This window comes from Trichomonas vaginalis, chromosome III (genome assembly GCF_026262505.1).
Source record: "Trichomonas vaginalis G3 chromosome III, whole genome shotgun sequence".
NCBI lineage: Eukaryota > Parabasalia > Trichomonadida > Trichomonadidae > Trichomonas > Trichomonas vaginalis.
In genome coordinates this window covers 6,906,632-6,920,753 of record NC_067205.1, presented here as the reverse complement: position 1 = coordinate 6,920,753, position 14,122 = coordinate 6,906,632, and the positions used below count along the sequence as shown (strand labels likewise).

Here is a 14,122-nt window from a genome sequence, read left to right as displayed (position 1 = left end):
ATATGCCGGAATACTATTTTTCTTACTTAATAGAATTTTTTTAATTAATTTTGAGAGGTCATATATTTTACGATCACTTCATTTTATCAAAGAATGTTCTTATCTTTGGTATCTTTTTCACTTTCCCAAGCAATCATAGCTGGCCGTGGTACCATTGACGTGCGCGGCATGGATTCTATTGGTCTAACATTTACTCCTCCAGAATCTGACAAACAAAATTACTTTGTTGTCTTAAACTCCAACGAGTTTGAACGTCTCCAAACAATTAACATAGTATATGATTCATTAACAATTAAAAAAGGCACTAGCTCCGTTGACAAACTTTATTACTTTTATGCAACTTTCAAAAAAACATATGAGATTCCAGAATTTATCATTGGATACTATCCAGCTCCACTTCTCCCAATAAAAGGTCCACTTACTGAACTTTACTCTTATATAGTAGTCCTTTTACCAACAATTGATGACATGATCTATCACTTTGATAACTCTAATCAGCCTAACATTAAATATGTGACTAGTGATGATTTAAGTACACCAAAAACACTCGACGACAAATTCCCACTTGAAATTGCTGCAAACAAATATGCAATCATCACAGTCAAAGGAATAAATGAACCTCTTGATATGATGACCCTCTATCTCATGCAAATAAAGGACGGAAAAGGTCTAACAGAGCGTGTCTTCCAGTGTGGTGGTTTCAATGTTTTGGATGCAGTCACAGGAGCAAGATTCTATAAAGAAACAGTTAATGGTTATGCTATTCCTAATGGACCAGCTTTCCCATCAGAATTGAAATGGGGCGTAAATGATCTTACCTTCAAGGATGGTTCTGGCCAAGATGGTGTTTATACATACAAATTTGAACTCCCAGCAAATTCTGTCTTAGTCTTGGCCAAGACACAGGGAATGAAAGATATCATGGGATCGTATGCTTATAATGATGATTTATCATCAGGCAATGGATACTTCGATGACAATACTTTAGCTGTTGTTGCAAATTCTAAAACAAAGGTTACCATTTCATCAATAATATATCCAACACTCAGAGTAATTCTTTTCAATACAACACATCTCGAGTACATCAATAACATGACAATTGTTTTAGATACTAAAAAATATGAAACACCTAGTAACTTTGAAGATAAATATCATGCTGTATTCTTCGCAAATCCATCATCTGTAGATTTTGATATCAAAAATGTTGACTATGAAATCAAAGTACGTGATCCAAGTGGAGTAGATCTTAATAAAAAGAATGGACCTTTCTTTGTTCACATTAAAGATATTGGTAAAAAAGGAACAAAGAAAGTTACAGTCGAATTCCAACCTGAATTGAAATCATATGCTCTCAAGGAATCAATTGGTAGTGCCGACACTAATAAATTTTTATTGAAGTCAGGCTCATACACTAAAGAAGATCCAGATAAAGGTCTTTCTGGAGGTATAATCGCTCTTATAATTATTATAGTTATCGTCGTTATTGTTGTTGTCGCTGTTCTAATTTGGTGCTGCTGCTGCAAGAAGGAATCTGACCATTCTGGAAGTGGTGAAAACGTTTAAATAATACAATAAACATTATTATTCATATCAATTTATTTTGATTTAAAATCATATTATCATGAACTAGATAATGAACAAGAATATAATGTGAGATGTAAGTTACAATATATAATTAAATGCAGTTCTTACAAATAACTTTGAGTTGATTGAATCTTCCTTATCTGCCTTGTTAATGCAAGATATGCGATCAAAACATACAACTTAGAAATCACGTTCCGTCCCAACCTCATAAGTCTATTCGCATATGATAATTTGTATTACATAACCAACATACAGCTTAAAAAAATAAAAAACATCTATTTGTATCAATCATTTAGTTGAGGAGTGGGAAAATATCCAAGACAAAGGATTGAGTTTTATTTTTATAAACGTGCACATCGATTATTTTTCATTCAATTCTTGGGAATGAGTTTAGAACCTTTGATAAAAAACCTTTCAGATCTTTTAACAACAGCTGGGCGCGGTAATATACGAACGCTTAACATGGATCCTATATGGAAAACTATTTTTCAATCTAATAAACAACCAGATCAACTCGATACTGTTGCAAAATTATTAAAAGAGATATATTCATTAAATAAAGACCTTAGGAACAGTGATAATAAAACATTAAATGCAATAATAAATAACTTTGCTGACTCACACATTGAGGTTGATCACAGATATGAAGCTTCGTTACCAATTTTCAAATTTTTACCTTTTTACAATGATGAAAACATTCTAAAAGTATGCATTAGCATGATTGAAATCCTTTCTGCATTCACAGACAGTAGAAAAACAATACCAATTGAAATAATCAGCGAATATACACCATATGATGACCTCTTAGAATCATCAAGTCAAAAGATAATCGATCAATTCCGCATGGCAGTTGGAAAAACATACGAAAAACCAATGGCTCTTGTTTTAATGATTTTATTTACATCACTTTCTAAAGTTTCCGATTGTTCATTGCTTGTAAATGAAACACTAACATCTCTACTGAATGGAAACATCACGAATATTCTTATTGGCTGTCATTTGGCCGATTTTGTTTCAAAATCCGAGAGAAATGACATGATTTCAGAAGAAATATTCAATAAATTCATTAATTTGGTGAACCATGATGACGATGAGATCTCTTTCATTGCATATGATTCGATAGTTAAGCCAATGATGACAAAAGATTCATTTTTAGATGAAAATTATATGAAAATCATATTAGAAAACAGGACAAAAATACCACAAAAGAACTTAAATAGGATATATTCGATACTTTCATTGTATACAGTCCCTGATGATGAAGGAAATTTCCAATTTGATTTATTATTTGAACTTGCAACTCTTTTGCATCAAATAATTATGAGTCAGAACATCACAGATACTGAGTTAGGTTACGTTTTCTGCTGCCAGGCTTCTGTTATCGATGCCGTTGAAGAAACTGTGAAAGATTATTACAAATCAGAGCTGAAAGTCGCTAGAATCTATGTAGAAAAAGGCCAAATACACGCTTATAGTGGTATATCAGCCTTTCTATGCTCAATTTCCTCTTTTATTGGACCTAGAGGCGCATCTAAAATTGCGGAGATCGTTCCTGTCATATTAAAGTCATTGGAATCTGATAAACTGTCTGTAGATGAGAAAATAATTATCGCTAAGTCGCTTTCTATTATGGTTGGCTCAGGACAACAACACATTTTGCGAGAACCTATAACAAAATCAGCGGATTACTTAATGAATGACGCTGATAAGCGCTTATCAATTACAGGATCGGAAATGGTTATCCATTTGGACATGATGGTTGCTGTTTCATGTCTTTCTGATTTGAGCGCTTCAATTATTGCAATTATTGAAACAGATAAAGATACAGATGTTGTCATTGCAATGTTTAAAGCACTCAAATCATTAATAAGGAACTATGAGTTCGAACCTTCAGCCTTTACAAATATTATTAATATGATCTCAAATAATTTACTGCCATGCTCACCAATTATTGTTACAGTTGATCATTCTTTCCCGGTTTTCCATTTCTTGGAAATATTTATCGATCAAAATCCCGGCGAATGTTTAGTTGTTGCAAAAACATTAGCCCAATGGCTTCCTGATGCGTCGGACAAACAGTTGAAGAAGATAGTTAGGCCATTAGCAGCTTGTTTCCGAAATGAAATTGTTCCAAGAAGATTGGCAGAAAAATGTCAAGAAAAGTTTTATGAATCTCTTCAAAACCTTGATATTTCGTATATAAAAGTACATCAGAGTATCCTGGAAATCCTATATTTGATGATTAAGGAAACAACTGACGGAATTCAACTTCAAGATTTATATAACTCAGTTGAAAAAGTTGTTGCCATTTATGATCATCCGAGAAAAGGAAAAGATCTAGGAAAAGGACTTGCATTTGCAGCCTGTATTGTCATGATGCTTTATCCAGTTAAAGGAATCTTAATTAACCAAAATGTTTTAATGAATTTGGTTATACAGGAGATGCCATTCAAGCCAGAACTAGACTTATGCGATGATGGACTTCGATATCTTATTCAAGTTTTGAAAAATCCATCAAGTTTCTCTTCTGACAGACCAAAAGCATTCAAAATTGTTTCGGATATTCTTATGCTACCAGACACAGAAAGTAGAGCAAATGGATACCGAGACGATACACTAAAGAAAGCTCACAAACTTCTCGTTGAAGAATGTAATACTAACAGTAGTGTTTCAAGAAAGTTGCATGAAAAATACGATAAATCTGTTCCAACAACAATCACGTTTGATGATCTTATTAAATAAATTGTATGTTTTATTAGATTTGGTAATCAAAACGCATAACTTCATTATTTTTTTGATTCTTTCAAGATAAATTCTTTTGATAGTTGGAATGAAATAATTTTTCAAAATGAAATAAATTATTAAAGCTAAAATATCTTAAAAGAAACAAGCGGTAATTTTATTTATTAATATCAGTATAAAACACATATTCGCTTTTAATAATTTGGTCAGCTAAAAAAGAGGATCGTTTAAACATAATTATGATAAAATTATGTTCACAGATATTCATATTGCTCAGCTGCATTGGTACGAGTTAATAGGAAAGAAAGCAATCGAAATTCAATTTTCTCGAACGGACAATAAAAAACTAATGTTACATATTAAATCGGCCGAATTCATGCTATAACGTTACCAGCGTTAATATTTTTATGGAATTTACACAAATGTCAAATTGAATTGCTTCGAAAGATTTATCCGACAATTCAAAATCTGATCGATTGTTCAGAATGAAAAATCCTTATTTTATTGAAAACTTATAGATTTGTCAGATGAATGAAAAGTACTCACAAAGTGCATTTTGAGGCCATCCATATTGTTTGATCTTATAACATTAACTCGATGAAAATCCAGGAATTGTCCAGTCATTAATGAATTCAACTTTCAAATATTTTAATGACTGGTTTAACCAAATGATCCTAAAAGAGCTCTTTTAAACTTAAGCAGAATTGATTGTAAGACGATAATATTCTTTTCAATTTCTTTGATTTGATATTTTGAGAGAAAATATTAATCATTCTTTATTTTTGAAAAATTCAATTCTTTGAATCATTATGATTCAATCTGACCTCACTGACACAAATCTGATCATGATTCAATTTAATTGAATTTTTTTATCAAAATTTCACAGTATCAAAAATTTTTTCCAGTTTCAAAAACAAATCACTTTAAACATAAAATTCAAAATCATGTTCAATATCTGTCAAAAATTTGTTTCAGAGAATTTTAGGTCATAGATGCCAGAAGCAATATATGAAAACACAAATGGAAATTACCTCATTAAAGACGGATATATACCCCAATTAAAGTTCCAAGGTTCATCTTCAATATTTAATGTCACAATCAAAAATGTTGACTCAATCGGCTCTAGATCTTTTCAAAATACCAATAACTTATACTACGTTATTATTTTATCTAGTCTTTCAACAATAGAAGATTATGCTTTTTATGGTTCTGGATTAAAATCAATTGAAATCGAAGGTTCAATCACAAACATTCAAACATATGCCTTCTCGCAATGTAAAAATTTAGAGAAATTTACAATTTCAGGCAGTATTAATACAATTAAAAGTTATGCCTTTTCAAATTGCATGAATTTAACTAAAATTACACTCAATCCTGGTTTAATATCTATCGAAGAATATTCTTTTTCACAATGTACTTCACTATCAAATATTACTTTTCCAAAAACTCTTCAAACTATTCAAAGTTATGCATTTAAAGATTCAAAAATGGATTTTTGTTCCATTACATCTTCATTTAGTTGCTATTACTCAGAGGTTTTTTACAACACTTCAATAAAAAAACTGGAATTTCAAGAGAATGTATGCAATATTTATCAAAAAGAATTTCAAAAAACAAAAATTGATGAGGTCAAATTTCCAGTAAAAATCAATCTTTATTGGTCATATTCCTACGCTGAATACTATATGGACTATGCATACATTAAAAACTTGACATTTTGTGAAGGTCTTCTTTCAATACCAAGTTATACATTTTATCTTGCGAACATCAAGTATATTTCTTTTCCTTCGACGTTGAAAGAGATAAGAGATTATTCATTTGGTTACTCACATATTCCAAAATTGATTCTTCCTGAAAATTTGATATCAATCGGAAAATATTGTTTTTACAATAATGATATATCTGTTCTTGAAATACCATTAAGTTTATTAACAATAGATGATTATGCATTTGCTTATACTAATATTGAAAAGCTTTATATTCCTGAAACTCTTCAAAGAATTGGGAGTTATTCATTCGCATATACAAAACTCAATTATGTAAATCTCACAACTCATATAAGTATAGGTTCATGTGCATTCGCAAATTCAACCCTTTCAATGATTGAAATTCCAAATGGAACCAAATCAATTTCTTCATGGGCATTTGGAAATTCTAATATATTGATTGTGAAACTCCCTGTGACTGTCACTTCAGTCCAAGATTATGCATTTGCTGGATCGAAAATATCAAAATTAGTTTATTATAATAAATCAATAACTTTTGGAGAAGGTGTTTTTAGAGATTCATATCTCAATAAATTTAAGTTCCATGAAGGAATAACAAGCATTCCAAGATATTTTTTCTGTTTTTCAAAGCTTCAATCAATAAAATTACCAGACTCGGTAATAACAATTGGATATGGCGCATTTGCAGGAACTCCAATGACAGAAATAATTTTACCTCCTTTAATGACTAGTATATCTCCTGGTGCATTTTATCAAGCAAATATAACAACAATAAACTTAAGCAATAAAATCAGATATATAGAATATGATGCATTTAAGTTAAGTAAGATTAAATCAATCTCTCTTCCAAGTTCATTAACAAGCATTGGTGCTGAGGCATTTTATAAGAGTAAACCCGAATCAATAAATTTAACAGCTAAGGTATCTATTGGATATAAGGCATGGGGTTATACACCAATGAAGTCCTATGAAATACCTTATGGTAGAACGACAATTTATTCTGCAGAGTTATCATATATGACTTTAAATTTACTTATCTTACCATCAACAATTCAATATGTTGATAGCTCAGCATTTTCTTATGCAACAATTCCAAATGTTACAATTCCATATGGACCATCAACAATAGAATACAGCACATTTGGGTATGCAAATATTTCACGAATAATATTGCCCAATTCCATTAAATCAATTAACATTCAATCGTTTTCCCATTGCTATGTTGATTATGTATATATTCCAGATTCTGTGGAAAGAATAATAAAAAATGCATTTGAGTATTGTTATTTCAGGAATGTTAGTATTCCAGAAGGAATTGAAATTATTAATGATGAAACTTTTCAATGGAGTTTCTTAGAAACTATTTCTCTTCCTTCCACATTGAAAGAAATTGGAGAAAAAGCATTTTATTCGACACCTTTGAAAACAATACATCTACCAGATAATTTATCGGTTATTAAATATCAAGCATTTGCAAATACATCTCTAGTTGAAATCGAATTTCCTTTATCCCTAAAAAGACTTGGTGAAGAAATTTTTGCTTCATGCAATATAACAAATATAACAATACCTTCAAGTTTTGAATCTATGGGTAGAGGTTTCCAATATTGTAACTGCGAAAATATTAATATTTCAAAAAATTCAATATACTCTATTATTGATTATGAATTTTATGGTACATTAATTAAAGAATTGATCATCCCTGAGGGAGTAGCACAAATCCACTATCGCGCTTTTTATGGAAGTATAATTGAAAAAATTACATTTCCACGATCATTGTATCTTATTGGAAGTTATGCATTTGAGAATTCACCATGCACAAGCGTTATATTTCCAAACATTGGATACTTAGGTGATTTCTGTTTTGCTCTAAGTCAGATAAAATATGTTGAACTATCTCCATCAGTTTATACTATAGGGAAATGCTGCTTTTATAATACTTCAGTCGAAAAATTAATCTTACCTACAACCTCTGAATCTCTTAAAATACAAGAATTTGCATTTGGATATTTGCATTTCACAAACTTTACTATCCCAATGAATACCATATATATAGGATATGAAGCATTTAGAGGATCATTCATAGAAAATCTAATAATTCCTGGAAGCATAAAACAATTTTCAAATTGGTCTTTCACTGATTGCTATATTAAACAATGTACAATAGGAATAGGAATAAGTGACATTGAAGAATATTGTTTTGCAATGTCAGATATAAAAAATATTGAAATACCACCAACGTTAATAAATATCAGTCAATTTGCTTTTATGTCGTCATCAATTGAAGAATTCACTATACCAAATAATTGCCATGTCTCAAATAATGCATTTGAAGATTGTTTTAATCTTGAAAAGTGACGTTTGGTACTGGATGCATTATTGATTCCAATGCATTCTATCGATGCAATTCTCTCAAAGAAATGATTGTTTATGAAGACGTCGAATTCACATATAATGCCTTCGGAACAACCTCAAAGTCGGTTACTATCATATATTATGGAATTTCAGAACCTTCAAATCAATTTACAATTAACAATTTCAAACAAATTGCTTTAATTGTTAATGTTACAAATAGTTATTTAGGCTCAACTTTTTGCGGGATGTCTGTTAATGATATATCTTGAAAAGAATCTTTTACATTTGATCTAATAAAAACTTTATTAAATAAATTTTTGAATTTTTAATGATAATAAGGATAATGTTTTGCTCATGGAAAAATATTCTCTACTAAATAAAAAGATATAAATTTACAATATGGCGCAGAAGTTTATTAATAAAAAATATAATGTTCAAATGAGAATAATAATTTTAATCATCATCCAATCTTGAAAAATACATTGTTGCCAAGACTGCATAGTTTGCATTGTATGGCCGCTTATTATATGAAAAGCAATTAAATATTCCTTCACAAGATGTGTAATTGCTTGGTTTAAGACGGCAGAATTTTGGAGATTTGTAGCAACATAAGACATAGATATTATTTATTATTGGGTTTAAGAAATCTTTGGTTTTTCTGTTTCTCATATCATGCATTCCGATATGAACAATGGTTACATTATTGGATACATTGTAAAATGCAAAACCTTCAAAAATAATGTCATCATTTGTAGTGATATTAGTTATAGAGTAGCAGTTGAAGAAGGCATCATGGTTTATTATACTTTTCTTGCTGAGATTAACATATACTAATTCACTACAGTCATCGAAAGCGTTGTAATCTACAAATGTATTATTTGGAATGAATATTTCATTTATAATTGATGTCATAAATGCATAGATTCCTATACTTTTAACAGAATATGGAATTTCAATCTTTTTTATGTTACTTGATGAGAGCGAATAATCATGTATAATCTCCATATCTTTTGGAATAAAAATCTCATCTAAGAATGCATCAGCAAATGACCAATTTCCCACAAAGTTTAGTGTAGATGGCAGAGTTATATTGTTTGCTACCACTCCTCTAAACGAATTCTGATCAATTGAAATAGTCCCATTTGGAATTGAAAGACTTTTTTGCTTCAAATAAGCAAAAGCATATTTCCCTATTGAAGTATTATTTAATTTATCTGGGAGTTGCAATATTTCAATTGGAGAGTTATAGAATGCATATTCACCAATATAATTAACTGTTGATGGGATGTTTATTTTTGTGATGCTACTATTGAAAAATGCATAATCAGATATTGTTTCAAGTCCTTCTTTCAACTCAATACTTGTCAATGTGCAGTTATTAAATGAATAATTTCCAATTTTTTGAAGCGAATATGGTAGGTCCATGAATTCAATTTGTGAATCTGAAAATGTATTATTTCCAATTTGTCTTAATCCTTCAGGAATAATTATAGTTGGTATGTGGGCATTTCGAAATGCAAATTCTCCAATACTCTTCAAGGAATGAGGAAAAGTAATTTGAGAGATATTACTTGATGCTAATGCAAAAGGATACAATGAGATGAAATTTTCTTTGAGATTCAAGTATGATAGTGATGTATTGTAAAAAGCTTCAGAAGAAATATAAACAAGGGTATCAGGCATCTCAGCATTTTTGAGAGATGAATTGTAAAATGCAGCATGCTCAATGTATTTCAATCCATTTGGTAAATAAATTGTTTCTAAAAGAGAATGCCTAAAAATAGCAATTTGGAGTTTTTCAATTTTGGGAGGAATCGTTATTGTGTTGAAAGTAGTATATTGAAAGCATCTTTGTCCAATTGTTTCAAGCGTATTTGGTAGTTTAATTTCTAAAAGTAGAGATGAATTATAGAAGCATTCCGATTCTATATATTTTAGATTTGTTGGTAATGTAATCCTATTTATTAAACTATGACGGAAAGTTCTGCTATACAAATACGTAATACTATTTGGAAGAATAATTGAGGGAATACTGCAATATTCAAAACAATTACCTCCAATTATTGTGACTGATTCTGGAATATCAATGAATGTACAAGATGCATTCTTAAAACAATTACTGTTGATTTGCTTTAAAGTCGAGGGTAAATAAATATGTTTGATGCATGTATCTCTAAATACACTGGAACTAAGTGTCGTGATACTATTTGGAATTCTAATTTCATCAAATTTGCATCCAGCAAATGCATACGAACCAATTGATGTAACACTATCAGGAATGATGAATGAATCAAAGTTTGTGTATGCAAATTCATAGTTATAAATGGATCTTCTATTGTTTGGGAGAGATAAACTTTTCATAGGTGTCCATGAGAATGCGTATACCCCAACAGTCATCTTTGAAGTTATTTGGAAGGATTCTAATGATGAATTGAAGAAGGCATAATCTCCAATTGATGTTATTGTGTCAGGAAGATAAATCATTGAAACATTTGATTCTCTGAATGCCCACTCTCCAATTGATGTCATGCCTCTAGGGATTGTAATGTTATTCATCGGAGTTCTTCCAAAAACCATTTTTCCAAAAGACTTAAATCCATTGGGGAGATCAATAAATTGCAACTTACAATTATAAAAAGCACAATCATCTATTCTTGTAATTGTAGAAGATAGCTTAATTGTATAGAGTTGGGACAATAGTAATATTATTAATTTGACACCAATAAAACGCATATTGCCCGATATACTGAATTGAGGAAGCATAGTTGAATTCAGTTAATGAAGCATTATAGAACGCATAGGCCCCCAGGTGCTGAAATCCATTTGGAGTTTTTATATCACAAAGTTTATAACAATGTTGAAAAGTAGAATTTCCAATATATCTCAATGTGTCTGGGAGTTGAACTTTAACTAAATTTTCGCAACCTTTAAATGCATTATTTAATATTGTTGTAGTGGTATCATGTATATATACTTCAAGAATATTTTTACATTCTTCAAATGCGTTATCTCCAATAATAGTTGCTCCTTTAATGTTTACACAAACCCAATTTGAATTATAGCGAAATCTACGTGATGGGATATTGCCACCAGAAATATTAATCCATGGGGACAAAAAAACATAGTTCATTTTCTTTTCTCTCAATTATCAAATAATTTCAATGGTTATCAAATTCTTCGAAATATTGAATATTTTCTTGAAACATGAATTTATATCGTAATGAAATCTGATTCATGGTAAATTGCATGCAATATTTTTGAATTTTTAAGAGATAAAGTGTCAAAATCACGAATTTCTTTTTCAGAAATTTGTATTGAAATTTTTTTGGGATAAATATATTCGAGATAATCACGAATATTATTTAAGGATAAAGTATTTTGAATTGAATTCAATTCGATTATTAAAAGTTAATCTAATCTAGGTTTGTCCTTTATGGTTTTATTCAAATTAGCTATTCCTTCGAACACTTAATTTATCTGGTTCAACAAAGTTAATTAATTTTGAAATTTTTATTTAGGCCTGTTCATACGGTAACCCGCGGTATAATTCCGCGGAAACCACATATCGGGAGAGTTTTTGAAAATTACGGAATAAAAAATATACGAAATTATTTGCATTTTTTTGATTTTGAAATTTTTTTGGAATTTTTTTCAAAGAATTTTAATTGCAAATGTCTTCGATTTTACGAGCCAGAACTAGTTAAAACAAATTCATGAGAAATTGACTAATTTTAATATTTTTACCGCAAGGTTCCCGCAAATTGAAAAGGTATTACCGCACTTTTACCGCAAATTGAGAGGTTTAGCCGCAAATTGAGTACTTTATCCGCATTTTGAGTTGCGGAATTACCGCAAGTTTTACCGCAGCTCACTTTGCATAGAAAATATCAATAACATTATACACCAATGCGATATTTGCATCTTTGAAGTAAATACATTATTTGAATTGCGGTAAACGATATACCTAAAGAATTTTTAAAATAAAGTTAAAAAATGTTTACTTATATAAATACAGTAAAATTTATAAATTTTGGTTTTTTCAAAAAATATAAAAATTCATACGTTAATTTTTTAATTCGCTCGGCGAATGCCGAGCTTACGTACTCACTTATACCTTCTTGTTATAACTTCAACCCAGGAACCTCAACTTTCATATATGACAAGAAGCTCTGGAATTCTCATTTGACTCGTTGGGAATCCAGAACTTCTTGATCATCGAATCATATACTAAAGCTACAGCATTCTACAGTCATACTAAAGCAAGTATTATCATTGGGGGTGTTTTACTATGATCTCCCTCATCAATTGATGAGAGATATCATTGTGAAGCATCCTCAAACGAACCACAAGCTGACATTACAACGCATACAACCCGATTGATGCGAGCATATACATTGGAGCTGCTTTGTTATGATCTCCCTCAACAATTGATGAGTGATCTCATTGTGAAGCAGCTCCAATCAAACTAAAAGCCTACATACAAATGAGTGAAAACAAACTCATTAGAGATGTTTTGCTTTGATTTCTCTCATCATAAGATGAAAGATCCCAGAGCAAAACAGCTATAATCGAACTTTCTACACAGCTTAGCATAGTATTAATGCAAAGTAATACATCTGTATCGTCAACAAGCAAAGTTGTTTCGAGTCCTTCCATTATTTCGAAGAATTCGGAACAACTTTGCTATTTGATAGTGTAAATCCATATACCTGAAAGCCTACATGCATAAAGACAGGTTTTGACAACAATGATTACCTGTCCAGCATTGAATGATCAGCAAAGAACCATTTCAGGCTTTTTGAGAACAATTCAACCAGGATCATCGTATATTGACTGTTAGAAAGGCATCCATTATCTGAAATAGATGCTTTTCCAACAATCATATTCGAAGATCTTCGACATTGATGTAAAAAGAGAAGGAGAAGGAAAGAGGGAAAAGGAGAGGAAGAGGGAAAGGGAAGGAAGAAGGAAAAGAAAAAAAAAGAAGAAGGACATATTAAATATTATGCGCACTTAATAGTGCCGAGGCGGTGGAGCCGCCGAGGCGCGATTTTTTTGACCCTGTTTTACCGCACGGTAATGTTTTTCTCGATTTTGTCCAGGCCTATTTTTATTGCAGATTCTATTGTCTAGATCTTTTCGACTCAATCTGACTACACTGACACAAATCTGATCACCATTCAATTTCTTTGAAAATATTTTTATTCAAAATTTCATATACTCATTTTTCTCTACAGGAGGGAAAACATTAACCAAATAAATAAAATGGAAGGGAAAAGTAACTAGAATATCGCTAATTTTTTAAGATCTGAGGAAGAAAATCATTGCTAAGCTTAATTCATAACAATGCAAAAAATATTTTTATTCAAAATTTCATTCACTCATTTGTCTCTACAGGAGGAGAGACAAAAACAAAATAAATAAAAGTGGATGGGAAATAATATTTTCTCCGTGGGATCTCTTTTAACATGAATATTGTTAAGCCTATATTGCACATTATTAGGAAGAAAAACATTACCAAACCTAAACCATAGCAATTTAGTTTACAGTAAAATATTTAAAGTAAGTAAATTATAAAAACATACATAACACGTTTAACATTAATTAAATATGAGCAATTGAAAAGATTTCAGTTTCTAATCTTTATTTTTAATTTTTTCTTTATAATTTGTTAAAATATTTACAGGAAATTTGTTTAACTCCGAACTTTTCAA

General features: G+C 30.4%; 4 protein-coding genes across 4 annotated transcripts, besides 2 other annotated features; 3 read left to right on the top strand and 1 right to left on the bottom strand.

The window, feature by feature from the left end:
* Positions 1-93: 93 nt before the first annotated feature.
* TVAGG3_0655540 (uncharacterized protein) lies at positions 94-1,825 on the top strand (the record flags this gene model as incomplete). The annotated part of the gene is made up of 1 exon (XM_001306352.2): positions 94-1,563. One exon carries the CDS (start codon positions 94-96, stop codon positions 1,561-1,563), a length of 1,470 nt encoding a protein of 489 aa, XP_001306353.1.
* Positions 1,826-1,968: 143 nt separating this feature from the next.
* TVAGG3_0655530 (armadillo (ARM) repeat-containing protein family) lies at positions 1,969-4,326 on the top strand (the record flags this gene model as incomplete). Its single annotated transcript, XM_001306351.1, has 1 exon — positions 1,969-4,326. The coding sequence occupies one exon, from the start codon at positions 1,969-1,971 to the stop codon at positions 4,324-4,326; it is 2,358 nt and encodes a 785-aa protein (XP_001306352.1).
* A 2,099-nt stretch (positions 4,327-6,425) lies between these two features.
* TVAGG3_0655520 (leucine-rich repeats (6 copies)-containing protein) lies at positions 6,426-8,411 on the top strand (the record flags this gene model as incomplete). Its single annotated transcript, XM_001306350.1, has 1 exon — positions 6,426-8,411. The coding sequence occupies one exon, from the start codon at positions 6,426-6,428 to the stop codon at positions 8,409-8,411; it is 1,986 nt and encodes a 661-aa protein (XP_001306351.1).
* Positions 8,412-8,861: 450 nt separating this feature from the next.
* TVAGG3_0655510 (leucine-rich repeats (6 copies)-containing protein) lies at positions 8,862-10,985 on the bottom strand (the record flags this gene model as incomplete). The annotated part of the gene is made up of 1 exon (XM_001306349.1): positions 8,862-10,985. The coding sequence occupies one exon, from the start codon at positions 10,983-10,985 to the stop codon at positions 8,862-8,864; it is 2,124 nt and encodes a 707-aa protein (XP_001306350.1).
* Positions 10,986-12,344: 1,359 nt separating this feature from the next.
* Positions 12,345-12,983: a mobile genetic element.
* A 333-nt stretch (positions 12,984-13,316) lies between these two features.
* Positions 13,317-13,466: a mobile genetic element.
* The last annotated feature ends 656 nt before the right edge of the window (positions 13,467-14,122 follow it).